Genomic DNA, 27,481 nt, shown 5'->3' on the forward strand with positions numbered 1-27,481 from the left:
AAAATAGTCATATTTTATATTAGATATTTCTGATTATCAATGCCATTTGTAGGTCCAGAATAAATGACGTAGTTGTCCAAAACCCTTCTGCGGTGCAATTACAAAAATAGCTACAAAACAGTGGTATGTCAACAAATACAGAGAGACAGGCGACAAACTTTATAATAGAACATTCGTCCAAATTTAGCACAGATCTGATAAGCAAAGACAGGAAGACTTGCTAGAGTACCTGTAGTAGGTTTAACAGCATTAATAAGATGAATAGGCCAGGGGCGGATACAGGGATTTATTTTAGGGGGGGGGGTCCAAATAAAAGTAATGTAGAACATGCTTTTTAAGGCGCCATTTTTAATCCAAAAGCCTAACATTTAACCCAATTTATAGATTTTAGAGTTTAACCCATGCCCCCCCCCCCTCTGTAACCGCCACTGGAATAATAATTACTAAAGCTAATGGGATTGACGGTCGAAGCTATGTGCAGATTTTGTCACTCAGAAGAATGTGCGGATTTTTGAAAAGCCATTGTATAAGCCATTGACAAAGAGCTATATGAAACTGTGTTATATGGAGGGTTCAATCTTCAAATTATTAGACTTTTTGAAAAAGATTGGACTGGAGATTTAAAGAAAAAAAAAGAAGTTACGTTTTAAAGAAAAATTAAAAAAATATAAAAATCTATGGTAATATCAATTCATTTTCATTCTTTGTTGCTCATTCACATGTTTGTGGTGTTGTTCATTCCATTCTATATTTTAAATTATTCGAAAAAAACACACAACATTTCGTTTGGTGTTCTGTACCCTTCCTAAGCATATTCCTGCTTAAATCGCATTCTCCTGTCCTGTATTTTCAAATATAGACAACCAGCTATACTCCTAACACATATACAATCTAAAATTAATATAACTATAAGAAAAAGATAAGAATTAATAAAATTTGTTTGTGTTTATATTATTGTTTTTATTTTTTAAGGTATTATAATTATTGAGTTATATTCAAACATTGAGAATACATTGCGTATTTTAATTTAATTTACTTATATCACTTTAAAACGCGTGTATAAATATTGAAAAATGTTGATTATTCAGCGAAATTAATGTATGATCAGTGCAATTAATGTCTTATCTGATCATTATTCCAAAACAATAACTTTATTTAGAATGCTATTATTTATTTTATTATTCAAAATTAGAATTTTGAATAATAGTATAATGAAAACGACACAAAGTGTAAATCATAGGTGTAAATATTACGTAGATGATAATTTTAGTTGCACATTGAATATCGAAAGTATGTATTTAATTTTTACGGCTTTTTGTTACGGCTAAAATGGATACTTGGCTAGTTTTCAAACTAGCCAGCTATTTTGCAAACATACAGCACAACCAACACCACAAACTGACACCTAACCAACAAAATCACAGTGCTTTTTACAAAATAGCTAGCTAGTTTGAAAACTAGCCAAGTATCCATTTTAGCCGTAACATATATAATAATAGATTCACTAAGACATTAATAATTTTTAATTTAGGTTAACATTTTTATTTCTAGTGTCTTGTCTGTTGTTTGTTTGTGTTTATTTATTGTTTGTTTGTGTTTATATCTTTTTCTTATAGTTATATTAATGACAAATTTAAGCGATATGGCAATACTACAATCAACAGTTTTAATACACTGTGGTAATACACTTGTCCACACAACTTGCGCAAACAGATGTCGATTAAGGCAAACAATATTTATTTTATTCTTTCTCAACTATATTAAATGTTTTAAAAACTTTCTTCATAGGGGGCAAATATTATTACTAGTTGTTATTATTGTATTTTATCTAAAGGTCAAATAGTCTAAATTACAAAATTGGTATGCTTTTAACAGATTTGTATTTAACTAATTATATCAAAATTTCTTGTCGCTCTTTTGGTTTTAAAGGTGGAGTATGTTTATATATTTAGAAACTGTTTTTAAAAAATATATTATCTTCTTTATTATTACTGTAAGAATGAGTTATTTTTCAAGTAATATTTTCTAATATTTTTAAATACAAAAATTATACCTGCATGCCGAGAAAACAGCACTTTGTGCCTTCTTGGACATTGCAGGGGCGTTTGAAAATATAACTCACAAGGTGGTCAAGCGATCTCTTGAAACAAGAGGGGTGAACAGTACGATAATTCGCTGGTTTTGGGAAATGCTCTCAACACGAACAGCAGAGGCTGAGATAGGTACCAAAACTGTAGTTGTTAAAACAACGCAAGGAACTCCACAAGGTGGAGTGACCTCCCCACCTATGGAGCTTGGTAGTGGATGAACTACTGGAAGAATTAACTCTAGCGGGAATACACTGCATAGGGGTACGCAGATGACATAGTCATCATTGCATCGGGGAAACATGAAGGCACCCTGTGTGATATTATCCAAAGAGGATTCCGCATCGCTGAGAGATGGTGCAGGACTGTCGGGCTGAGTATTAACTCAGATAAAACCGCAGTAGTGCCATTCAACAGAAAGCGAAGTTTGAAAAACTTGAAAAAGAATCCATCTAGATGGAAAGGAAATACTGCCATCACAGGAAGTAAAATATCTGGGAATAACCCCGGATAGTAAACTTCTGGAACAGGCATATTAAGAACATTACCAGCAAAGCCACAAAGGCTCTTATGATATGCACAATACTGGCGGGAAATAGGTGGGGCTGCGCCCCTAACATTTTGCGCTGGATGTATACCATGATAGTAAGACCCATGATTACTTATGGAGCAGTTGCTTGGTATACAAAGCTAGAGCAACGTACAGCAAGGCAAAACCTGTGCAAAGTACAGAGACTGGCATGTATCTGCATCACAGGTGCCATGAGAACATGTCCAACAGCAGCAATGGAGGCCATTCTAGACCTAACACCACTGTACATTGTTGTCGGTAGTTATGCCAATGCGACAATGATTAGAATGGTTACTGACGGAAACAGTACTGGGAGAATTTTTCAGGTCAGGGGCTTGGAACACCCTCAAAAAGAAAAATTCCACTTCTCCAACTCCCAGTGGATGACATACCAAGAATTTACAACTTTGAGAAACACCTCACTGTAGTATTGAGTAATAAAAAAGGATTGGAAGAAAGAGACGCTTTACTCAGCATATAAAAAAGAATCATACCATCATGTGTGGTATACGGATGCTTCCAAAAACCAAAGCAGGGACAGGGATAGGAGTATTGTTGGGCCGAAAAACTGGAATACTCCTTAAACCAATGGGCACCCGCCCCCAGTATCCTTCAGGCAGAAATTCGCGCTATCGAAAGATGCGTACAATTTATCTTAGATAGGAACTATCGAAACAGGAAATTGCCATCCTATCCGATAGTCAAGCAGCACCTTAACGCGATCAACTCCAGCAACCATCAATTCGAAGTTGGTCAAAGAATGCCTGGAGAAGCTCAACGAATTAGGCAAAGAAAATAAAGTCCTCCTACTCTGGGTGCCTGCTCACCAAGGGATAGAAGCAAAATGAAAAAAGCAAATGATCTAGCTAGAAAAGGAGCGAACACTCAATTAACTGGACCAGAACTGTTCTGTTTTCCAAACGGGAACCAACTGAAAGCGGAACTGAAGAATCTGGAAGACTCCATCCGTAACTTGGAATGGGTGTCCTCCAACGGTCTAAGACACTCGAAAAAGTTCCTTGAACTTATGACCGAGAAAAATCAAAGGTTTTCCTTTGATTTAAGTAAAAAACAATCTTCGGATTGTCACGGGTTTCTAACAGGACACTGTCTCCTCAACGAACACCTCAATAGGGGCTGAAACTGAGAAACAACGGCGAATGCATATTTTGTGGGGAAAATGGGGGAAACACCAGAACACCTTATCACTGAGTGCGCCGAGACGACGACCATTCGTGCCATGAACCTTGGTACGTCTGTGATGTCGAGGATGGAGAGCTGGCCTCTGTGGAGCCGTCTCAGATACTGGCTTTTCTTAAAGCCCTGAGACTGTATGATGAGTTATAACTCGTTATAACTCAAGAAAGGGGAACACACAATAGATCTATAAGGTCGCGGTGATTAACTCCCCTCCTAAACATTCTACATTCTACATGCCGAGAAAACTGACTTAGGGCCAGTTTTATACGTTTGGGTACTTCCTATAGAAGATGAGAGGCATTGTCGTTGGTGGGGAAGCTCCTAGTCAAATGCTAAGGAGAATCTCCTCTGGTACTTTTCTGAAGACTACCCTCTACTGGTCTCAACCTTGGGGCACCAGGTGGCAACCCATTATATTTTCGTCTCCCTTATTTCTACATGCGAGGCTCCGTTGAAGTAGACCGACTATCCTTTGCGGCGTATCACCAGCTTTGCCAGAACTCCAATGTAAGGACATCGAGTTGCCGAGTCATCAACTGGAATGACGAGGGGCATGCTCATATCCTCACGATAGGAATTGACCTCATATCTAAGGAGGCAATAGAGAAAGAGATATTCTCTATTATAGATCCGGGACAACACCCGTATCAGCTCAAGGAGAGACCTATTAAGGAGGAGGAAAAAATGGAGACAGATCCTCCAGCCTCCACCTCAAGGGTACCTGAGCTGGAGACAAGCTCCTCGAGTGTGAAGGCACAGAGAGCGAAACTGCAACCGTGGAAAGGTGTATATCCTCGTAGGAGGTAGATGTCTACTCCTCGGAGGATGAACACTATGAACAGTTGTTTATCCTCATAGGAGAATGGGAAATAGCTTGTCCCCCCTACAACAGGAAACTCCCCATATATGATAGGTTATAGACTGTATGATGAGTTATAACTCAAGAAAGGGGGACACAATAGATCTTTAAGGTTGCGGTGATTAACACCCATTCCACTTATTCTACATTTTACAACCTACATGTACATAGGTTTGGGTTAATCTTCAGGTAGTAGTTAATCTTAGGGTGAGGTTAGGTAGGACCAGGTTAAACTACAATAATTTAAATATTCAACATGCGCAGAAGTATATTTTTTTTTCTGAAATGGTTATATTTGGCGTCTCTCTCGGTTTTCATTTTTACCTACCGTCATATCGATTGATTAATAGTTTATTCATCTCATTCATTTCATTCCGATTTATTGACATGGAGGAACTATTTCAAGTATTATATAAATTATTTTAACATTTTATACGTTTCACACTCTTACAGAAGAATCATAAAAACAATACCACATACGCCATCAATATTCTCAGTACAGATGATAATGATGCTATTTAAAAAAAATAAAAAAGAAGCGCCAGGAGAAAATATTCATATATCAGCATGTATATAATTGATCTAAACAAAAAAAAAATTCCAGATTAAACTAAAGTTTAAATTTTACATTAATCTTAACTTTTATCGAAAGGTATAAAACTGGGCCTTAGTCGAACAAATTCGAATATTTATGTTACCTGCAAACTGCCGAGGGTTGCTTTACCATGTAGTATTTTGGAAATACCTTATTTATGTTTTATGGTAACCAGATGGCTTTAAGTGAACTAAGGTCAGTCTTAAAGTCGTAGTTGTATTGAAAAGAAATTCTTGCTTTGTGTAATTTACAAAATTATATTAATTCGGTGAGTTTCTAACAAAACATCAATTTCCTAATTTTAGGATTTTACAATATTATGATAAGTCTTTAACCTGGTCCCTACAAAATATAAACATAAACTCTGCAAGGCAATGAGTTGTTAAATCTTTTGATATAGGGTAGACGCACCATTTGTGGCCATTGACCCTGTTGTAGCCACTTCTTTAAAAAATCTTAAAATTTAAGCTTTTTCACGTCATTGTAACAACCGTGCATCTATAATTTTCTAAATAGATATACCATATTCGATAGAAAATATTCAAATTTGGTGTAAAAGTCGGCCGTTAGATCAAAAAGTAGTAGCACATATTTACTAGATACTGTTTTCTTAACCCATTTCTTAAGGATAGCTTGTTAAGTAGAACTCAAATTATTAACAATAATCTGTATTGGGGTTTAATTTTCCATGATTTTAATAAATATTATACATTTGGCCACTATTTTTTAAATTTATTATATTCAAATAATTAATATTTAGGAATTCTTTCTGTGTCCACAAAAGCTGTAATTAAATTTTAATTATGGTCTACTTGTGGCCAGGTTATGGCCAAAAATGGTGCAATCGAAATCTAGTTGTGGCCACATATTATTTAGCTTTATAATATAAGTGCAAACGACGGACAACATAATAATATATGAAGAACATTTTATTTGTTATTATTCAGCTTTTAATAAAAGCTGAATAATAGTACCTAAATATAATAATATCCCAAATACAATTATCGGCCAAGATTACCAATCTGAACATATATCGTCATCAAGTTTTCCTTCAGATGAGAAAAGGAATATAGAAAATAATATAGATACAGAACTAAATGGAATAAACATGAACGAATGCGATGAAAATAAAAATTATGAGAATTCAAAGAAAGATGATTCAGGACTACTAAACCAAACCATGCAGGAAATAATTGAACGAATAATTGAAGAGAATTGAAGAATTTGGAACGAATAATGCCCTGGAAGATGTTAATCTTTAAAAAGAAAGAGGCTACATCTACCATTAATCATTACCTATGATAAGTGGATTGAATTAATGAAAGGAAAGGAGAAAAAAACAAAAACTGACAATAAAAACTTTACAAAAAAGAAAACAATTAAAATAAAATTTAAAGAAAATAAAGATCTTTCTAGGAGAAATGAAAAAGAGAAACCAACACCAGCTTAAACTTCTGTGACATCTGGAGAATTAAATATAGGAAATTTTATTATTTTAAAGTACCGAAATTAGTTGAATCCAGGAAGAATATTACAAATTGAAAATAATGAATATTATAGCTATAATTGTTCAAATCTGCGGCAATTGGAAGTAAAAATGACTTGCTTTAGTACAAACTGAGTGATATAACAATGAAAATTAATGAATACCTGAACTAACAAATATTCAAGAATATTCTGATAAATTAGTGTACTTTGCTTATTGTTCCTCACAGTAGTAGTAATATGTACCTAATTTTTATTTAACATTTGTATAACAGACAAAAAGCAAAATAAGGTATTAGGTATCACTTGATTTGTTTTAAGAATTATAGGAATAAACGTTCATGCTATTTTTTGTTAAAAATATAAACAATTAAGTGCCAAATGTCATTTTAGGTCTTTTTTTGAAAGAAATTAATAAATAAAATAATAATATTTGCTTTGTTATCTGCAAAATTCAATATAGAGAATATTTTTGCAAGAATGTGGCCACAAATGGTAGTACCTAAATGTGGCCACATTGGCACAAGGTGGCCACAAATGGGAAAAATCGTATGTTTTCATAAAATGCTTATTTTCTGTTTATTAAGAATACAAATCTTTACAATAAAAGCATATTTTGAAAGAAAAATGTTTGGAGAAGCACCAAAAATTTTGCTTTATCTCCAAAATTAACTACAAATAGTTTTTCTGATAAGTCAAATTCTAAAAATCCCTTAACCTGGCCACAGCCGGTGCTTCTACCCTACTGGATGCGCCTCAAAAGTGGCTCAGCTCTATAACTTTTTTATTTTTTCAGATAACTAAAAATCAAGATTTGGTATATGTTAGTATATGGCATAAATTAAGATTGATTGACGTATTCAATTGTTTTTGGGCACTTCCTGTTTCACCCAAAATTACAACTTTTGATTACCTACAACTTTTGATTTTTAAATGACACCCTCAGTATTTTTTTTACTTTATTCGATTAATGACATTCTGAATAAAATGGCGTATCACATGTCAGCTTTTGACATTCTCGCTTAATAAAAATCGTATTTTAAATTTCAATCTAGATAGATAGTCACGGATATGTTAAAAACACTACTTCTTAATCAATAAGGCGCCTTGGAAAAATACTCGTAGATTTGATCGTCTAATGTCTCGTCTGATGTCTGGCCGTCTAATTTGGAAAAAGCATTTTTTTACGAATAATTTGATACCACACACTTAGTATTTCGAGCCAAATTTTCGTTACGAATCGCAAGTTATCCCTGCAAATAAACCATATGCGAAAATGTTAAAAGTTGACTATTATGCTGTCATTTATTCAGAGTGTTATTTTCTATCGAATAAAGACAAAAAAAATACCGAGGGTGCCATTGAAAAATCAAAAGTTGTAGTCATTTCCGGCGAAACAGGAAGTGACCGAAAATAATTGAATACGTCAATCAATCCTAATTTATGTCATATATTAAATACCAAATCTCGTTCTTTTAACTGGAAAAATAAAAAGGTTATAGCTGTGAGCCACTTTTGAGACGCACCCGGTATATTAATTTTTATTATTGGAAAATTTGTTGCTCGATCACTGTTGTTTTTCTGATTATTTACAGAAAAAGTGTCATTCGCTCACCTTGACATCTAGATCTTGCATACTTAAATTAGTTTTATTGTTTTTATTTTATTTGTAATTACTTTTATTTTATATATGTATTTTGTTTTCTTAGTTTCATATTTTTATTTTCTAATTTTACGCTCGATTATAGAAATTTGATCTACATTACAGTAAAATAAAACACTAATTCACCACAAAATACACCAAAACACTTTACTTTTAAACAGCATCATTAGCAGATGATTAAAACTCGATTAGTTTATGGTCATCTGTTGATGATGCTGGCATGGTTAGTGAAAATAAAGTGTTTTGCTGTATTGTGGTGAATTAGTATTTTTTTTGCTGTTGTAACACCAAGTTTCCAAAGGGCCCAACTCCACTGTAATCAACATTACAGTAATAAAAAAGTAATAGGTAAGGTATTAGTTTATTATTAAATATTAAAGTAAGGTATTGGTTTATTTAAATAAAATACCTAACAAAATATTTATTAAAAAGTATTAGTTAAACAATGAATTTAAAATATTAATGAATAAAAATGAGCTAAACTTAATAATATTATCTTCTTAGTGCGACCCTGTCCGTTTTACGCTGACGCACGCAGAATCGCACGTCGTTCGTCGTTTATTTATCGATTATCGCAATTTGGTGAAAGAGCAGATTATTTAGTTAGGTTATGGTACTGAATACCGACACAACGTATTATACCGTGTTTCTTCTTTGCAGTTTACGGATTTAACATTTTTCGTTTAAAATGGCAGCTGAAAGTGCACAAGTTATTGATTACTCCAGTCCGTACAGCAACTACAGGTCCCCATTAAGCACCAGATATGCTAGCAAGGAAATGCAGTATAATTTCAGCGATCAAAACAAATTTTCCACATGGAGGAAATTATGGATAAATCTGGCTAAAGCTGAGAAGGTAAGATATTGATTTGCTTTTCAGTGAAAATATTTGAGAACAGTTTTGTAAAGTTCGTATTAGTTTTGTTTATCTTTAAATTATTACCACACAGCTGACTGCCGGACTAGTTAAGCCTCGTCAGGTCCGTATTTTAAAGAATTTTAATTTTAATAATTCGTTTTTTTTAATTCAGTCAGGAAATTGTTGATTAATTTGAATGATTTTTTAAGATATTTATACAAACGGTGGTTATTGATTAATGGCTGGTTAATGTCAGTTTTAATAATTTTTTTATTAAAACTTAACTGTCTGAAGAGAGTTTCATTGTTCCCAACGTTTGTTTACTTAATATGGGAATTGTTGATTAGTTGGTTAATGTTAATGTGAATGAAACTGTTTTTAATTTGATTAGATATTTTTTTCACATATAGGTTTAGATATACAGTATGTCCCCCAATCGTCTTTACAAAAGGAAACATTTTATTATTATTTTTTTTAGAAAAATGCATTTTTATAAAACTTTTTGCTTGTTCGAAAATGCTTAATTTCATTTATATTTTCCCAAATTTCCATACAGTTTAAGAGGAAAATAAATAAAATATAAAAATACAATAGGGAATGACCTTTTCTGTAGCATTGAACTAAATAAATTTTGTGCTTCTTTAACATTTTTAAATAGCAAAAAAGATGACGTTAATCAAATCTGTCAAAGAATGAAAACGAAATTATATACCACAGAAACGCTTTTTCAGACTTTGGAAAAATTAAACTATGTTTTTATGTTTTTTTTTAATTTTCTTTAAAACGGTATGGAAATTTGGAAAAGTAGAAATAGGATTAACCATTTTAGGACAAGCAAAATTTTTTATGAAGAAGGCATTTTTCTCAAAATGTCAATAACAAAAAGGTTTTTTCTCTTGTAAAGACAATCCGGGGATATTTTTGCTTTTTTTACTATTATTATTATTTTATTATATGTTTTACTATTACGTTTATTACTTTATCTCTTTTGTATAAAAAGTGCATTGAAAATGTGTTGTTTTTTTTTCAAAATTATCCTTTATTAATATAAGAAATAAAAATAGTACTTTAACATTTGCATAGTTTACTGTTTCATTTACGTTTCTTCTTGGTTTCTTTCTTTAGTTCCATTTTTATTATTATTTTATATTGCAATATTTATTTTTAAATTTACGTTTCGGTTCCGTTATTATTGCGTTGAAGGTACGTTTGTATCTTCACCGCCAACTACGCTTCTTCTTCTAAGGACTATAGTTCTGTCATTATTTTCATTATCCGTTATTTCTATATTGAAATGAACTTGCGATTTGTGCCCATTCCCGATGTTATCTAAAATACGAATCAGCAATTTTTAGTAGCTACAATGCAATTAAGAAAATGGCAATTATCTAAAAGTGTATTTGTATAATATAAAATAACCTTAATTTAAATAAAATAAAATGTGGTCAAGGGGCTTACAGAACTGACGAGGCGGAGTAATGATAGGTGTAAAAAAGATCAAAAACCTTGGTAAAACAAAGCTGTGCCGATGACTCCTTAATTCCTGCATGCTCTGAGGAAGAACTTGTTGAAATAATGAGAAGTCTGAGTAAGATCAGTGCTGAACATGGTCTTATGCTGAACAAAATGAAAACGAAAGTTATGATAATAGACCGAAATCAAAAGTTGAATTACCTCGGATCCCTCATAAGAAATAAGGGAGGCGAAGAAATGTGAATGTGAGAATAAAACTGATAACTCGAATATGGAAAGACGCGACGAATATCCCAGCGCAACAAATTAAAATTAGTAGACACATTAATCTTTCTTATCGCTGTACTTATGCATCTGAACACTACAAATAGAAAAAAAAGATGCTTTTGAAATGTGGGCCAGTGCCTTCTATTAAAAGATCAGCCTGCGGACGAGATTTATGACGTCACGCTAGTTAGATATAACGGATTAATAAATATGTTGTAGAATACATGGAAAACATAATTATTCCTCAGATTTTTGGTTTGTATTTTAAAAATGATATAGTTTACATGAAATATACATAATATACAGTTAATAACTACAACATATATACCTATTTATAGTAATAAATACTTTGGCAAATAAACTATGAACCATACAAATGCAGCAAATGTTTTACAATGTACAAATAATGTATAGGTACATAAGATAATGGGTAAAATGTAAATATATTATAAATTTTGGGGTTTGAAAATCGATCTAATTTAACAAAAAACATTCAATATCTACTAATAGTGATGTATTATTATTTGCATTCACAAAATTTATATGTATATTTTGCAAGTATCAATGTTCGAAAAATTATATTTACAAATAATACAATATTATCTAAAAAAAGGCGTCAGCGATGGCTATGAAATGAAGATCGCTGGCATTTTATATAAATTATTCTAATTTTTGATTTTCTTGGGATTTGATTCGGGAAAAACGCTGATTTAAGTTTTCATTTGTTTTCATTATTTTTATTTGTTTTAAAAACGTTTCGGTTAACTATAGCCTTCATCAGTGTTGTGTCATATGAGAAAAATAGTGTCGAATATAATCCAAAAAATTATATATACAATATAATTCACACCTCATAATGTTTACTGCAATTAATAAACTAATATAAACTTATCAAAAGATGACCACATATTTTTTAAAATTATTATTCTTAACACTAAAATTATCTACATTGACTATGGAGTACGCAGTAAACATTATGTGTGTGGTGTGAATATTTTATATCTAATTTTTTGGATTATATTCGACACTATTTTTTTCATATGACACAACACTGATGAAGGCTATAATGTTAGCCGAAACGTTTTTTTTTAAACCAAATAAAAATAATGAAAAACCAAATGAAAACTTAATCAGCGTTTTTCCCGAACCTAAATCCCAAGAAAATCAAAAAATTTAGAATATTTAGAAACAAGGTTCAAGAATATCAAATTTTCCAAGATTGTAAAATTCTAGTTAATTATTTTATGTGTACAATTATTTAGGGAATGTCATCGATGTTCATTTCCAAGCCAACTACACGCCGATTTTTTTCGATGATACGGTATAATTCTTACGTAAAATGTAAATAACATTAGACCAATTAAAACAAAGAAATATGAATTTCTTAGTATTTTTAGTAACACCTTTATTCTTAAAACTTAATTTTGTATTATGCAAATATACCAATTTTATTTTTATTTTATTCATATTGTATTCAGCCATCACTTAAATATTTGATATTAATTTGGTATTATAAATAATCAATACTATTCATTAAAAATTACTGAACAAATATATGTTATGCTTGACAACTTGACATACATTATATATTATCAAACAAAAACACATTCTTCTTTTAAACTGTATCAGTCTTGTCTTTACAAAAATCTTTTTTAAAATTTGAACTCAAAATAATAATCTTTTTCATGATCTTTAATACACATATTCTTTATTTTTCCCTAGATCATAATACCTACTTACGTGTTTGAATCTATCGAAGCTGAACCAACAACACTTGGAGTGGAGATTCCACAATATGAATAAAATAAACATAATTGTCCAGTTTTCATTAATACCATCATGGGAGAATATTATTTTTAAATTTATTAAAGATATTTTCAATAGAATTCTCTTGATTTATAACTCGTACCCACTTTTCTTGCTCTTCCGGACACTTTAGGCTGCCTAGTATAACTATCCTTTCCACCAGGAACACAACAAAGATGAGGCATAGCACCAAAAACACACTCCACTTAAGCTTTATTGATGAATTGTTAGAGTCTTAAAAAAAACACACAAAAATCACGATAAGTAAAAAATGTATGGGCACTTTTAGGTTAAATCACTTACACAGCGTGTAATTTTTCAATTTTTCTATTTTTTTATGCGAAACCGAGAGTGACCATATATCTGGTAGTAGTTTATGTCACTTAAACACCAAAATAATTAGTTTTTTGCACTACAATAATAAATAATACCAAAAATCATAGAGTTAAAACCAAAAGTCAACCGACAAAATATGAAACGGAATCTAACCCAATATCTAAGTATGTACAGCTGATGAAGTAAACAAAAGTCCGCCCCCAGGCTGATCTTTTAAAGAACGGCAGTGTGTGGGCCTACAGAAGAATGCTGTGAATTTTCTATATACAGAACTTCGCACTGATTTAAAGTCGGGGAGTCAGTGCGCGGTTAGCATCGTGGCAAGATAAAATGACCCATTATGTTTGTACCCTAATGCATGAATACATGGACCGGAATTTGCTCTTCCCATAAAATCGATTTAAGCTTGATTTTCATGCATCCGTTATCCGACCATACGACGCGGTACGATATTAATTTTATTGGTTGAATTTAAAGACTTCGATTGGTTAGAAACGGTTAACCAATCGAAGCCTTTAAATTCAACCAATTAAATTAATGTCGTATCCTCGTATCGTTGGACAACGGATGCATGAGAATCAAGCTTTAAGCCGGAGTCTCATGCATCCGAAATCCGATCGTACGACATCCGAAATTTGAAGTTATCCTGTGAAATAAAAAAAGCCTGTCACATACATCCGAAAGTTCGTTCCGAAATTTGACAGTTTTGACATTTAGACCTGTCATTCTTATCAACAGTATCAACATTAATTACATGTATTATTGGAGAAACACTTAATAAAATAACTTTCTCGCCAAATATCTCGAAATTGCCCACTTCCCAAGTACTAAACTTGTTTTTAAAAATCAATGTTTTCAAAAAAAGTGAGGTTAAAAAACACACGATATCGTACAAAAATTAAACAAAATTTAACTTTATACGACGTCGGACGATTAGTTAAAAATATCGGATAAAAATTGGTGTCAAAATATTTCGACCAATAGGAGTACCGTCCGTCGGATCGTCGTGTCATCGGATTTCGGATGCATGAGACCCCGGCTTTATTCAACTGACTGGCCAGGGTTGGGTAGGTAGAAAAATAATTTATATATTCTACGGTATTTTCTACACGTAGAAAATTAATTTTCTACATTTTTTACATGATCAGACGTAGAAAATTAGTTGTGTATATTGTAAGCTGTTTTTGAGTTTATATTTAGGTATATTTCAAATACTATAATCACTAATAACGATATTTCTAATTTTTAGTTGTTATTTAACAAATGGATAGTATATAGTTTGTCAAAAAAGTTTAACTACTAACTTCCATATTATTTTAAATATATATGTACAACGGGAGAATCCGGTGACAGTGACGTTGTGTCATTATAATTCACAGGCATATCGTAGCGATGGGAACTATCGAATGAATTAGACTATCGAATGGTTTCTGAATGAATGATTTCAACTATCGAATGGTTTTATTCGAATAAAATCATTTATTCATTTGTATACTAAAGCATATGTAACAACCTCGCCGTGCGACTAAATGGTTATCGTTGAGCCACGATTATCGAATGCTTTTGGTAAATGAAATTTAGTATTCGTTTCATTTTTGTGTGCGTCAGTGCATTATTAGTTCTTCCAAATTTTTATAACTTCGCCGTATAAATACTGTGCTATTCTTGCGTTTATTAAAATATTTAAAATACTAAAATAGTAGTTTTTTTTATTTTATTTATTGACGATTGTGTGCATGTGCAGGTGGTCAAAATTTTTCCGAAAATTTGTGTGGTTTTCCGTAGTCCGATCTTTCAATTATTTAATTTTATATATATTATATGGTCTATTTTTTAATGGGAAATTTTGAGAAGTAGCAATTTTTAAGAGAGATGAGATGAACTTACAATTAATTTTAAAAATACATATTTGTATTTTAGATGTTTTAATAATATGAATTAGTTGAACTCTTTGAATAAGAAGACTAAGGAAGGAGCATATCAAAAATCTTAGGTACACCGCGATGGGCCTCAAATATGGCCGACTTAAATTCCGGTTTATCAGTGTCGTTCTAATTTTATTTAAAAAATGTAAAACTATGATGTAGGGTAGACGTGGGGTAGCTCAATAATGTGTTTTATTTTACGTTGTGAATAAATGAAAGTAGTTATTAAAATTGTTATAAAAATATATAATTCTAATAAAAATAGATAAGTTATAATAAGTATTTATTAACACAGACATCCGATACGCTACTGAAGCAGGTAAGTCAAATTAACGTATCTAAATTCTTTGACATCTAATCTTTGACAAGTAATAAATAAAAGCTAAAATGCAAGAAAAATATATAATTTAGTTAATTTAAGTGAATTTCATAAATGATCGGTTTACTACACGTATGTATATTATATAGTCACTTACTAGCGAAAAGTTGTTCCATTATTTGACTCAATTTTTGCCGAGATCTACCGCACGCTACACAACCAACTATTTTAGAGTCTTTTTCGATAAATTGCGATAGTGTCACTGTTAATTTAAGTTCTGCCACAATTTCCATCTAGATTTACTACCTTTATACAACTATCAGTAGTAGAATAAATAATAAATAACATAAAATAAGCTCCATAAAGACTGACAAATCCACAAAATTTCAAATCAAATTCAAATGTGTCAAATGAATCGTCAAACAGAACTGTCAAGGATCCCCACCCTAGAGAGCTTTTATGGTGGCTTTTCCGCCCACCATGCATGAATACATGGATAGCATTATGCTCCTTCCTTAGTCTTCTTATTCAAAGGTTGAACTTAATAATCATATTTAAGTAATGTGGTAATGGTTATCGAACTCAAACTATGGGGTGAGAAAATTAAAATGAAAGTTTTACACGTGCCAATTTAAAAAAAAGGTTAACAATGTTTGTATTTTGTTTATGCTAATTCTCTTACATGTAGTTTTTTCCGAAGAAATATTTCATTTATTTTTTAAAGTAAGTGCCAGTAAAAGTAAATATAATTTTTAAATAGTAATATAAAGCACCTAATATAAATAATTTTGATTTCTAATTTTTTATTTATATTTTCCTTCCATTACATTGCATGCTTAGAAAATTAATAAATGTTTATATTTCATGATTTTAAAATTTGTTGTTAATATAGCAAATTAGTTCTGTAATTATTATTCTTTAATAAACCAACGGTGCCAAAAAATTTAGAGACTATATTATTTTTAAATATTTAAATAGGATCTAATATAAATAATTTTGACATCTAATTTGTTGTTTATATTTTGCTACTACTTAAAATAATGTTTATATTAAATGATTTTAAATTTTGTTGTTAATAGGTATAACAAATTATTACTGTTATTATTATTTATTAAACCAGTCTTTGCTTAAAAACATTAAAAATCATTTTCCTACATCCAAAATAACAAGTATTATTGCAGTGTAACAACAGAATATTAATTAAAAAAATGCAGAATATATAGACATACTATCCCTAACTAACTAAAGCCAAACAATAATATTCTTTGCTAATATCAACTAATACCAAAATATGGCAACAGCGCCCTTCATTATGTATTTTCTGTGTAAATACTAGCACCTCAATAAAAAAAATAATGTGTCCTTATTTTTATCTGTCTCCGCAAAAAATCAAAGATGCCGGCTTCTTTCATAGCATTGCCACCGACCGCTGTCGGGTTTCTCGGAAAGAAACCTACGTCGCCGGGCGACAACTAAAATTCAGTTAATATTTTATTATAATCGATCCTGACGAATAAATGAATTTTATAAATGAATAATTTTTGCTGCCGAATTACTAGAATACAATGTTTCAAGGCAGATGACGGATCTATTCGATAATTTTTATTCGAATAGTTTTCAACGAATGTTTTCTTACTAACTATCGAATTATTCGAATGAATTGCAACTATCGAATGTTTCGATAGTATTCATTCGATAGTTCCCACTACTAGCATATCGTATTTTCTGTAATTTTTGGATGTCGTCTGTCAAAATCATACCTGATTTGTAAGACACTTTAGTTCTGTAAAATTTGGTGCAGTATGTTTTAAGTTTAACAAAAAGTTTACAAAAGTAAGATCAAAGTTTACAGAATAAATCTGTGTAATTCTGTAAACTTTGGTAAAACTCAAACAGCACAACATAAAAAAAAGATCTAATACAATGAAAGTAAGAACTACAAACTACAACAATTATTATCATATGTATATAGTTTATGAAACAATAGGTTTTGTAGGGTAAAATTAAGAAAAGGAACAACAAAAACTTATAAGAATGAGACTTTTCTGTACGGTTTTCAGATTAAATAGAAAAAAATATTCTACTAGTACCGTCACAGAATAGAGAGATAGCGCGCGCACACATATTACATATATTGTTTTAACATTTATGGAATTTAAAGAATATACCAAGGAAGAAACCAAAGTGAAAAACGGCTTTAAATATACAAAATTAATTTTGTGCCTGTTCTCAGATTTTATACGTTTCCACTTAATATTCCACATTTTCTACGCACTTTTCTACATACACAAAAAAAAAATTTTCTACGCGTTGTTACCCAACCCTGGACTGGCTAAATTACCGCCGGCAAAGACAATTGACGACAAAAAGACCGCCTAAAGCTTGATTTTCATGCATCCGTTGTCCGACGATACGATGATACGATATTAATTTTATTGGTTGAATTTAATTCGACGGCTTCGATTGGTTAACTGTTTCTAACCAACCGAAGTCTTTAAATTCAACCAATAAAATTAATATCGTATCATCGTATCGTCGGACAACGGAAGCTTTAAGCTTGATTTTCATGCATCTGTTATACGTTGATACGATGGTCCGACGGTGCTCTGATTGGTCAAAGTGTTTTCGCGCCACTTTTCATCCGTAAATATTTTACTTCAGCCCGTCAACGGATCCGTTCATACGATAACGGACGTGTTGACACTTTTTTGACAAATTTAATCTAACCTTAATAAAAATATAAGTAAAATAGCAAAAAATTTTTATGGAAACGAAAATATAAAATGACACCAACGTATATCCGATAAACGGAGGCATGAAAATGTAATAAACTTAAAAACTGCGTTATTTTCTAATCAATCAAAGTCTTTAAATTTTACCAATAAAATTAATATGGTATCAACATATCGTGGGACAACGGATGCATGAAAATCAAGCTTTAAGGCAGGCGGCCACTGCGAGCGAAACTAAACTAAGCTAAGAATATAAAAAGAAACGGTAACTAAACGAAAATAAGTTTCAGCGGCCACTGGGAACGATTTTCGCTTAGTAGTCAGCTAAGTTAGCTGCGTTTTCGTATTGTGTCTCTGCTATCACAGAATTAATCGCTGCGAAAAATTCGCTGGAACCTGTCACGAACTAAAACGAGCGAAACTAAGCTACGATTTGAATCTTCGTTCACATATTTTCGTTTAGTTTCGCTCAAGTGGCCGCTGATGCATTTAAAAGTATGGGAGCTGATTTTTAAAAATCTTATCTTAGCTTAACTTAGTTTAGTTTCGCTCGCAGTGGCCGCCTGTCTTTAGACGGTTTTACATAATTATTAACATGAATACCGTTGAGTGATTTAGTTGATAACGTGGTAAATTTTTCAAAGTAAGTAAGTTGGTTTTTGCTATATACATAAAGAATGCCGTCGTTCAGCGGTACACTTTTTTGAAAAACAGAAATACTTATATCAGATCAGAAAAACAGGTAATACTTATTTTACTAAAATTTTATGTGTTATTTTTTTTCCCAACGTAAGTTCCGCGACTAGGTAATGTAAAAATAAAAGTACATTTTATTTTTACACAATCGATATGAAAAGACCAAAGGTTATGTTATCATTTCGAAATGAGTTTGTTTGAATGGAGGGACTCAGGACAGTAATGATTTGGCGGTCGGTGGACCTTAAAGTTAGGTATTTTTGAAGTGAAACTTCTTTACGCGCGATAGGAGTAAAAATTGGGGGACGTGACACGGTCATGACACACGAGACGCGAGAGGAAAAGTGGTAACGATCTTGGAGCGTTGTAACTCGAGACCTATGTGAGCTAGGGGGCTGAAACCCGGAATATTTTGACGACGTTTTGTGCACTACGAAACCTCATCATCACTGAATCAAGTAAAAAAATCGGTAAATCAGTAATAGATTGGACCAAGGCCAATTTGACCGTGCACGGCACGTGTCACTGATAGTTAGCTTTGACGTAAGAAACGTCAAAAGTTGATGTCCGATCGCGACCAAATTTGGTGGGTAGACTATGTAATCAACGGTGCACGGCGGTCCCACCCAGCAAAGTTGGATGCGACGTTTCGTTTACATCTTAATTAGGGTGGGACTAACGATTTGATATTGAAGAAGATATTGAGATTGACAATGTGGGTGGATTTCGGCGTAATTGGGGACGGGCTACAGGATGAAGTTTACAAAACTCTTCGACGATTCGAACCGATGCGATGCCTCTAAATAGATGAAATCATTAGATTTTCTTAATTGTGGGTCGATTGGAACCAAACTCGGCACGTGGATAGAGGTACCCGAATGGAGTCCTCAGTCCTCCGGCTACTGCACACACAATTTTTCGGTTAGGTATTTACCTAAGTCTTTACGCTATAACAGCGACAACTGAAAAGTAAAGAGGCAACAAAGCAATGAGATTTTTGAATGTCCGGAGTGCGGAAGAGAGATAACATCACGTATCGGGTTTTTCAGTCACAGAAAAGCTCATGAAAGGAAACGCCTTGCGTAACCATCTTCTGATGCGTGCCAAATACTCGTCAGCGAGTAATGGCAGTATGTATGTAGTATTTATCTACCATGTTAAATATTCCGCCGTCAATGTCAAATTAATTCAATTTTCCACAGGCATTTACAAATATAGAAATATAACGCCGTCGGACGACGGCATTTTTTAATATATATAAACTAAACAATACTGCCGGCACGGCGGCGGCGCAGCGGTTCTTTAGCCAGTGCGTTTGTTTTGGTTTTATCAATAGATTTAGCTAACCTGTCATACTTTTATTACGAGATAAAATGCTCTTGTGCGATGTTTTACTCTCTGTCCTCGACAATCCTGTGGGATGTGGTCTGTACATTGGTGGTGGGTATGGTGTTTGGGTCGGACAACTACCAACTTGTACTTTACTAGCTGACGCTAAACTGGCCGTGCTCTTCTGGTAGTCTGGTCTGCTCATTTGCTGCAGTCGGCTACAAAAAGACATTTCTGAATAATTAAGGGAGCCCCTTTTGGTACATTCCACCTGATCAGTCTATATTAGTGACGGCGAACCTATGACCCAATAGCAATATTTTTAACTGACCCACGACTGCTAGGCAACCATTTGTTTGGTTACGCCAATGACTAAATAAGACAAGGACATGTAGCGCCCATATACGGGCTGCAGCAGAATTTGTTACGTTAGACGCCATCATATTGGAGCCTACGAATGAGTCACCACCTCGTCAACAGCGACAATTTTATCGATTTTTAATAATTTGTTGTGTGTAGTGAACTTTGTTTAAGCTTTATTACAATAGTGATGTGTTCAGCTTTCAAGTGTAAAAGCCGCAATGATAAGAAAGAGCCAGGAGTTGCGTTTCATAAGTAAAAACAGTCCACTCCACCTTTTTAGCGTTTTCTTATTGAATTTGGTAATTATTTTTTTGATACTATATGTACTTGATATGTGCTAATCGTCGATACTAGTTTTGTACCTTTTGTTAACTTTTTAATGCGTTTTTTTTTCGTAATTAATTAATATGATACCACCACCGACACCATAGGCGTAGTTAAAACATTTATCAAAGATATAAATATCTCTTCAAGCAGCTATGTTAAGAAAAATATATGGCCACGGCACTGTTTGGAGCCATGGTAATAATTTGGTCTCGGGTGTTATATGTCTTTGGATTCTTTAGTCATTGGGTTACGCGGGTTTATTTATATTTTCTAATTTGTGTGGATAGTTTATTTTTTTGTATTTTTTCAAGTTTTGGTAGTAATACAAAAGCAGCTCAAATGTTGCCTATAACCTTCAGTTTCATCATTACAGTTCTAAAGTTAAGCAAATGACGGCAAATGCGTTTGTAGTATTTGAAATAAACCAAAATTATTTACAAGATAAAGTGTATAATAGGGTGAATATAGTCAGTATTATCGGACATACACAAGTGGTCGGACAAAACGTATTTATATTGCAAAATAAATTACAAATACTTCAAATAATTAAAAACCCAGTTCTGCCAATTCTTCCGCTTTTTTCTATAACATTTTTTTGCCAAAATTGTCACTCTGAAATTGCTAAAAATGCGGGAAAGTGACCACATGTTTGTGCTTCCTAATTTTTGCCTGTTAAAGATAGAGGTGAGGTAGTAAGGTAAGTTAATTTTTTTATCTAATTTATGTACTTAGTACTTATAACTTTACGTGTATGTAGAATAGTCTAAACTTTTATTTCAAATGACAAAAAAGGATACTTAGTGATTGGACAGCAAAAATTTAGACATACGCGGATTAAAAGAAATAAAAGTTGCCCGACCACCGGTCAACGTTAAATTTAATATATTTGGGAGGTCGGACAGTAGCCCTTTTTCGACGTCATATTGCAGAGTTCACATTGATTTTTTATGGGATTTTGGTTATTTTCAAGCGTGAAGCTTAAAGTAAAAGGGAGTTGTCATCAATACACTAAAGCATTAGAAAAAACAGTCCAAACTGTCCGAGAAGATGGAAAATCGCGTAAAACATGCAGTCAGTACAGGGTTCCCAAGTCAACAATAATGTTCAAGATTAAATTTGCTTTAACATTTTAGTAGTTACATATATTAAACAAGGGACTGTGCAGAATGAGCCAATCCTAAAGTGTCCGACTTATGGTAACTACCCTGGCCAGCACTGTCCGACTACTGACAAAACAGCACTTTTATAATTAAAAAAAATTAAAACAATTGGTAGGTTTATGAAAAAAAACTCTTTATTGCTTTATTTAACGTGAATCCCAATAACCACACTATCTATTTCGTAAGATTTCATTTCCATGCCACGAATAAAGAAACTTCAATCAACCATTTAAACTCAGCTTTGCCTAAAATGTCCGACCACTGGCTAATTCTCCCTACTTTCACTCACATTTTGTTTGTTGGATAAAGTAGAAATATACCGAGGGTGCCATTTAAAAATCAAAAGTTGTAGTCATTTCCGGTGGAACAGGAACTGAACAAAAACGTCAATCAGTCCTAATTTATATGTCATATACTAAAATACCAAAACTCGTTTTTTATCTGAAAAAATAAAAAAGTTATAGGGGTGAGCCACTTTTGAGACGCACCTGGTATAATATTAGCTTGTACAACCCAACAATTTTAACATATTTTATTATTTTACATAAAAAGTTTTTTTGTGGTCTCCGTCAGGTATGATAACTTCGATTTGTATACTACTTTAATCTATTTTAACGAAATATCAATTTCTGTCTAAGGGTACGTTTATGTTGGAGCTGCGATAAACGATAAAAGCAGTGAATTAGCGCTGCTCTTATCGTTGCTCAACTGCCAACCGTGTCTCGACGCGTTGCTCCAATATAAACACCTACATATAAATTAATATAATAATACTAGTTGAAGCCTGGCGCATCCGCCACGACAGCAGAAAAAAATACTTTTTATTTTTTTTTAAATTAAGTGAAAAACAAAAAATCCGGCGACGACAGTTTTTAGAAGAGCTAATTAGCTATCTTTTAGTAAAAAAAGCAACTTTCTAGAGCAAGTCGTTACTTCAGTAGAGACGACACAGATAAACATTAGCAATTTATATATGTAGATTCTTTGCTTTGCTACTATCGCTGCTTTTATCGTTTATCGCCGATCCAACATAAGCGCACCCTAATACTAATGTATCATAGGTATCAAATTAACCAAACTGTATAAAAGTTTTGTGCCATATACTTAGAGACCATCGCCCAGTATACAGGGTGTCAAAAAATGATATATGCCCTAAAATGCTTCCCGAACAAGTTACAGCCTTCGAAAGGTTAAATAAAAATGTATCTATAAGGATAAAAGAAGTACCACAAGTAACTATCGCCATTCGTTTTGCATTAAAAGGTTTGTTCTCACATGCATCCAAACCGGTCAGAAACTTGTTAAATGTAGTTGATCACACCAAGTATAGATATGTCGTAAACGGAAAACATAGCTTACTAATTTGGTTAACTACAGCACTCAGATGCAAAAAAAGGCAACGGAGAAATTTTTGGTCAAATTTGAAGTGTTATATTTTTGTTATTTTTGGCCCTATTTTCGTGAATTTTTTAGCAAGCTGTATATAATTATATCAACTTTAATTTGTAAACTCAGCTTTTTATAAACTTAGTAAAAGTAGCCAAAGTAAAAAAGCCAAAAGTATTTGGCAAATTATACAGGGTTAATCGACGGGTTGTTTTTCCACCTTAACTTTAAAACACCCTGTGAAATAATTTCGTCTGAAATTTTTCCTAAATATTACGGTCATATCATAAATTATTATTTACGGTCAGAATTATGACTCCTGAGCATTTTGTTTTTTGATTCATGTCAATACATGGTTTGGTTAATTCTTAAAAGCGAAATAAGAGCGAAATGAACTGATAACGATCAATTTGCAATTTTTTTAATTATCATTACTTTTTGATGTTGTTTACATTAATTTTTTAATTGCCGCGTCCTTTTCTAATTCGAAGTTCAATAAAAACACAAAGTTTACTTAAGGCAGGGTGAGTTGCATAGAGGCCACTAGCTTTTTAATTTTAACAGCCAGGTGGTCGGGGTTCAAAGATCTTAATAAAAGGGCGCCACGAAATTATACTCTATGAACTCGGCATAAAAGATGTTACTATTAAGTAGACTTCAACACTAACCTCGAACTGTTGAGTGCAACTACCATGAACTCCAAATATTACTATAATTATTTGAACTTAAGTGACTCTAACTTAACTGTGAGACTAGACTGTAAATAATACTACTAAAAATATTTAAGCAATTTATTAAATTATGAAAAAGTTATTATATATAAAAAAATTATTGAAATGTAAAATGAAATATATTAAGAAATTTAAATCGATAAGAATTACTAAAAATATGAACACAAAGTGAAAATGTTCTAAGCTATACTAAAACTAAGACGTCATCCCCCTTATCTTAAACTAAATAGGTATGCTCTAAGGGCGGAATACAAATAGCAAATCTAAACCGTCTTACTCTAATCGATGTACACTCTTGAAACAACTCGGAAGTTCCTCCGGCTTAGCTATAGTGTATAGCTACAGGGTGGCTACAGCAGGGTGACTACAGCTCGGTGTACTGGAGCCCACGTATGTCAGCAGAGGTACAGGTGCAAGGCAGGTGTTGAGATTTCAAATGGTGAACATAAAAAAAAACCCTAAATAATATTGGTTGTCTTAGAAAAGAGCCCCAATCATAGAACAAGGACTAGCTCAATGTGGAGGAGTTAATAAAGGTAATAAAGAAGGACTAATTAAATCTGAACTTTACCTCAACGAGGGTGTATGATGTCCAACGGGTACCTCTATACACGAGCAACAGGAACGGATGGAATTCTGGATTGTTCTGTGCTCTACGGTCTGTATCGGTCTTCTTGCTCTACAATTACGAACAACCAAATACGATTTAAGAAAGATAACACTCAACTAATCTTGCTACATCACGTGAGCGTGGAAAAGTCGAAAACCAAACAACAATATGAACAAAAATCAGTTGAGCATTGACTTAGAATAGGCAGAAGAATTATAGCATACCTTGGAACTCTACTCGTGGACTTCTTGGGCACGTGGAACCGGAATAGCGATCGGTCGGGAAAGGCTATTTTAATTCCATTACGGAAATTGGACGGCGGTCCATACAAATCAACAAACTACAACCACACGTTTCTGACCAAATGTGTTCCGGAAATTTGATCCTCTCTAGAGAGTCCTGCTTCTCACCAACAGGGAAATTGCTTCACGAAACGGCAGCCAGTTTTTCACGATGCTATTCGGATGGTGGATACACAAGAAGCCACACAAGGATTGGATTTCCTTCACAAAATCAGATTTCAACCGGAAATCTCCCTCCAGGATATAGATAGAGAACTATATATCTCGACTAGTCCAACTCACAAAAAGGCATAAATAAAAAACGATGTTCTAGAATATTTTTGCACTGCCATATTCCGTATCCGGTCAATGAACGAACATAACTCAGAAATTCCCACATTTAAATGAACGAATTGCACACTGCGATCCACGTCAAAAATAAACGATTTAACTACGAAATTTTATCTGATTTGCATAATCATAAAATTTAAATAAAATAATATTTAACAATAAAATTTAGTAAACATGATGCAAAAATAATAGTTATTTTCGATAATTTATGAGCTAGCACACAGAGGTCATAGCGAGGAAATTTGACTGATATATAATATAACGAGATGGTTTTGGTGACTATTATCGTAACGTCATATTACACTGCATTGGATACTCTATATACATATATGGGATATACTAAATTAAAAAAAAAATGTTAAAGACTAACGATACAGTCCGGCTTTTAATAAATATTAATAACGGGTAATAGAACTAACGATATTAAAGAAAACATACAATACTAACTACTAACATAATACTACCAGTTTGTATACTGCTGTATACAAACAGAAAAAAAAATATAAAAAATACCCTAATACTTTGATTTAACATACTTTACTTTGATACTTTTACCTAACCTAACCTAACCGCCTTTGGCTACTATAACTGCCTGTATACGTGCTTTAATACTGTCATTGAGGCTGCGTATCATATTGCGTTATGTTTTCCTATTCTTCATTAAGGACCAAGCGAAGTTCATTTAATGAAGCTGGTATTGCTTCGCTACCTTTAACCCTTCTGCCAAGCATTCGTCAAATGTCGAACGTGATGGGTAGTTCATATAGTATATAATTCACAATAATCACCAAAGCCGCCTTGTCAATATAAAACAATAACTTCAAAAAAGTAATGATAATTGAAAAAATTGCAAATTGTCGGTGGCAATCTCATTTCGCTCTTAAAAATTAACCAAGACAAGTATTGACACGATCCAAAAAACGAAGTGCATGGTTCTGACCGTAAAATTATATTTTAGTAAAATTTACACACGAAATTATTGCACAGGGTGTTCTAAAGTTAAGGTAAAAAGCAGGGTTGGAAAAAATCATGATTTTTTTAAAAAAATCAAAAAAAATCAGATTTTTTTTATTTAAATCGGATTTTTTTGATTTAAATCAGATTTTTTTGATTTTAATTCAAAGCAATATTTAAATCGTATTTCCAAATGACTAGGACTTATTTCTAATTAAAGTCCTATCCTAGATGGCTAAATCTTAATAACTCTGAGCGATACCGATAACATTAACAATTCTACGGGGCGTGTCATTTTTCCACATCGGTCACCAATATATTCCGCAAAAAAGTCGCTCGCCTCAGATCAAAAGCATTTTTTTTCATACGTCTCAAAAGTATTATTTTTTGTCATTTTAACGGCTATAGGCATAAAAGTAAAGCACTGTTACGCCTAAGCACAAAAGTACAAAAATATATTATTAAACTGATATTAGGTGTCAAATTCAACGAGTGTACAAATCGTTTCTCGATTACTGTTTGTATTATTTGCAATGTTTGAAATTGATTAAAAATTTATTTGTAATTTTTTCAAAAAATAGTGTTTTATTCGGAGTAAATATGTACTTTTTGTGCCTCCTTGTAACGTCGGAAAAGCTTACGATGGTATAGCTTTACGATGGTCCTTCAAATGTACAGCATCGTCAAAAAAAGTATAATTTCTACTCTTAATAAAACAATACACTATTGTTCGGAAATAGTCTTAAGTCGAGAATGAAAATAGTATTATCTAATGTCAAAGTGTAAAGTACTTACTGCAAATCAAAATGTCGGTAAGAATTTGGAAACGTACCAACGTTTCAAAAAAAAAAATAAAGCATCTATAATCGTTGTCAGAAAATATGTTCTGACAACGATTATAGATTTTCGGGAATGAAGATATAGTCTCTATATCAGAAGAACCTAGTTCTGCACTAGTTGCCGAATGATATGTATTCGAAAAGCGAATTTTTGTCACTTATAAATAAATTCCCGCGTTTAGCGGTCTTATGGATTCACACGAAATTACTTCAAAAATCGGCTCAACATTTAAATTGATGAATAGATATTGTTATATAGTTTTATAAAATTTACACT

At 32.6% G+C, this 27,481-nt stretch overlaps 2 protein-coding genes across 3 annotated transcripts in view; one reads left to right on the forward strand and one right to left on the reverse strand.

The window, feature by feature from the left end:
- The first annotated feature begins 8,997 nt into the window (after nt 1-8,997).
- LOC115879419 (adenylosuccinate lyase-like) overlaps nt 8,998-27,481 on the forward strand; it is a 98,039-nt gene continuing 79,555 nt past the window's right edge. Inside the window, exons 1-2 of the mRNA XM_030896246.1 lie at nt 8,998-9,062; nt 9,121-9,316. Coding sequence (XP_030752106.1) covers nt 9,149-9,316 — 168 coding nt within the window. The 5' untranslated portion in view covers nt 8,998-9,062; nt 9,121-9,148. The remainder of the gene's footprint in view (nt 9,063-9,120; nt 9,317-27,481) is intronic.
- LOC115879417 overlaps nt 10,369-27,481 on the reverse strand; it is a 60,781-nt gene continuing 43,668 nt past the window's right edge. The window contains exons 10-11 of one of the 2 annotated variants that reach the window (XM_030896245.1): nt 20,230-20,420; nt 10,369-10,648 (exon numbers count right to left, since the gene is read on the reverse strand). In XM_030896245.1, coding sequence (XP_030752105.1) covers nt 10,509-10,648; nt 20,230-20,420 — 331 coding nt within the window. In that variant the 3' untranslated portion in view covers nt 10,369-10,508. Of the gene's footprint in view, nt 10,649-20,220; nt 20,421-27,481 lie in introns of both variants that reach the window. The other variant, XM_030896244.1, reaches the window with a different exon arrangement.

This window comes from Sitophilus oryzae, unplaced genomic scaffold (assembly GCF_002938485.1).
Source record: "Sitophilus oryzae breed Bouriz unplaced genomic scaffold, Soryzae_2.0 scaffold_1576_pilon_pilon, whole genome shotgun sequence".
Lineage (NCBI taxonomy): Eukaryota > Metazoa > Arthropoda > Insecta > Coleoptera > Curculionidae > Sitophilus > Sitophilus oryzae.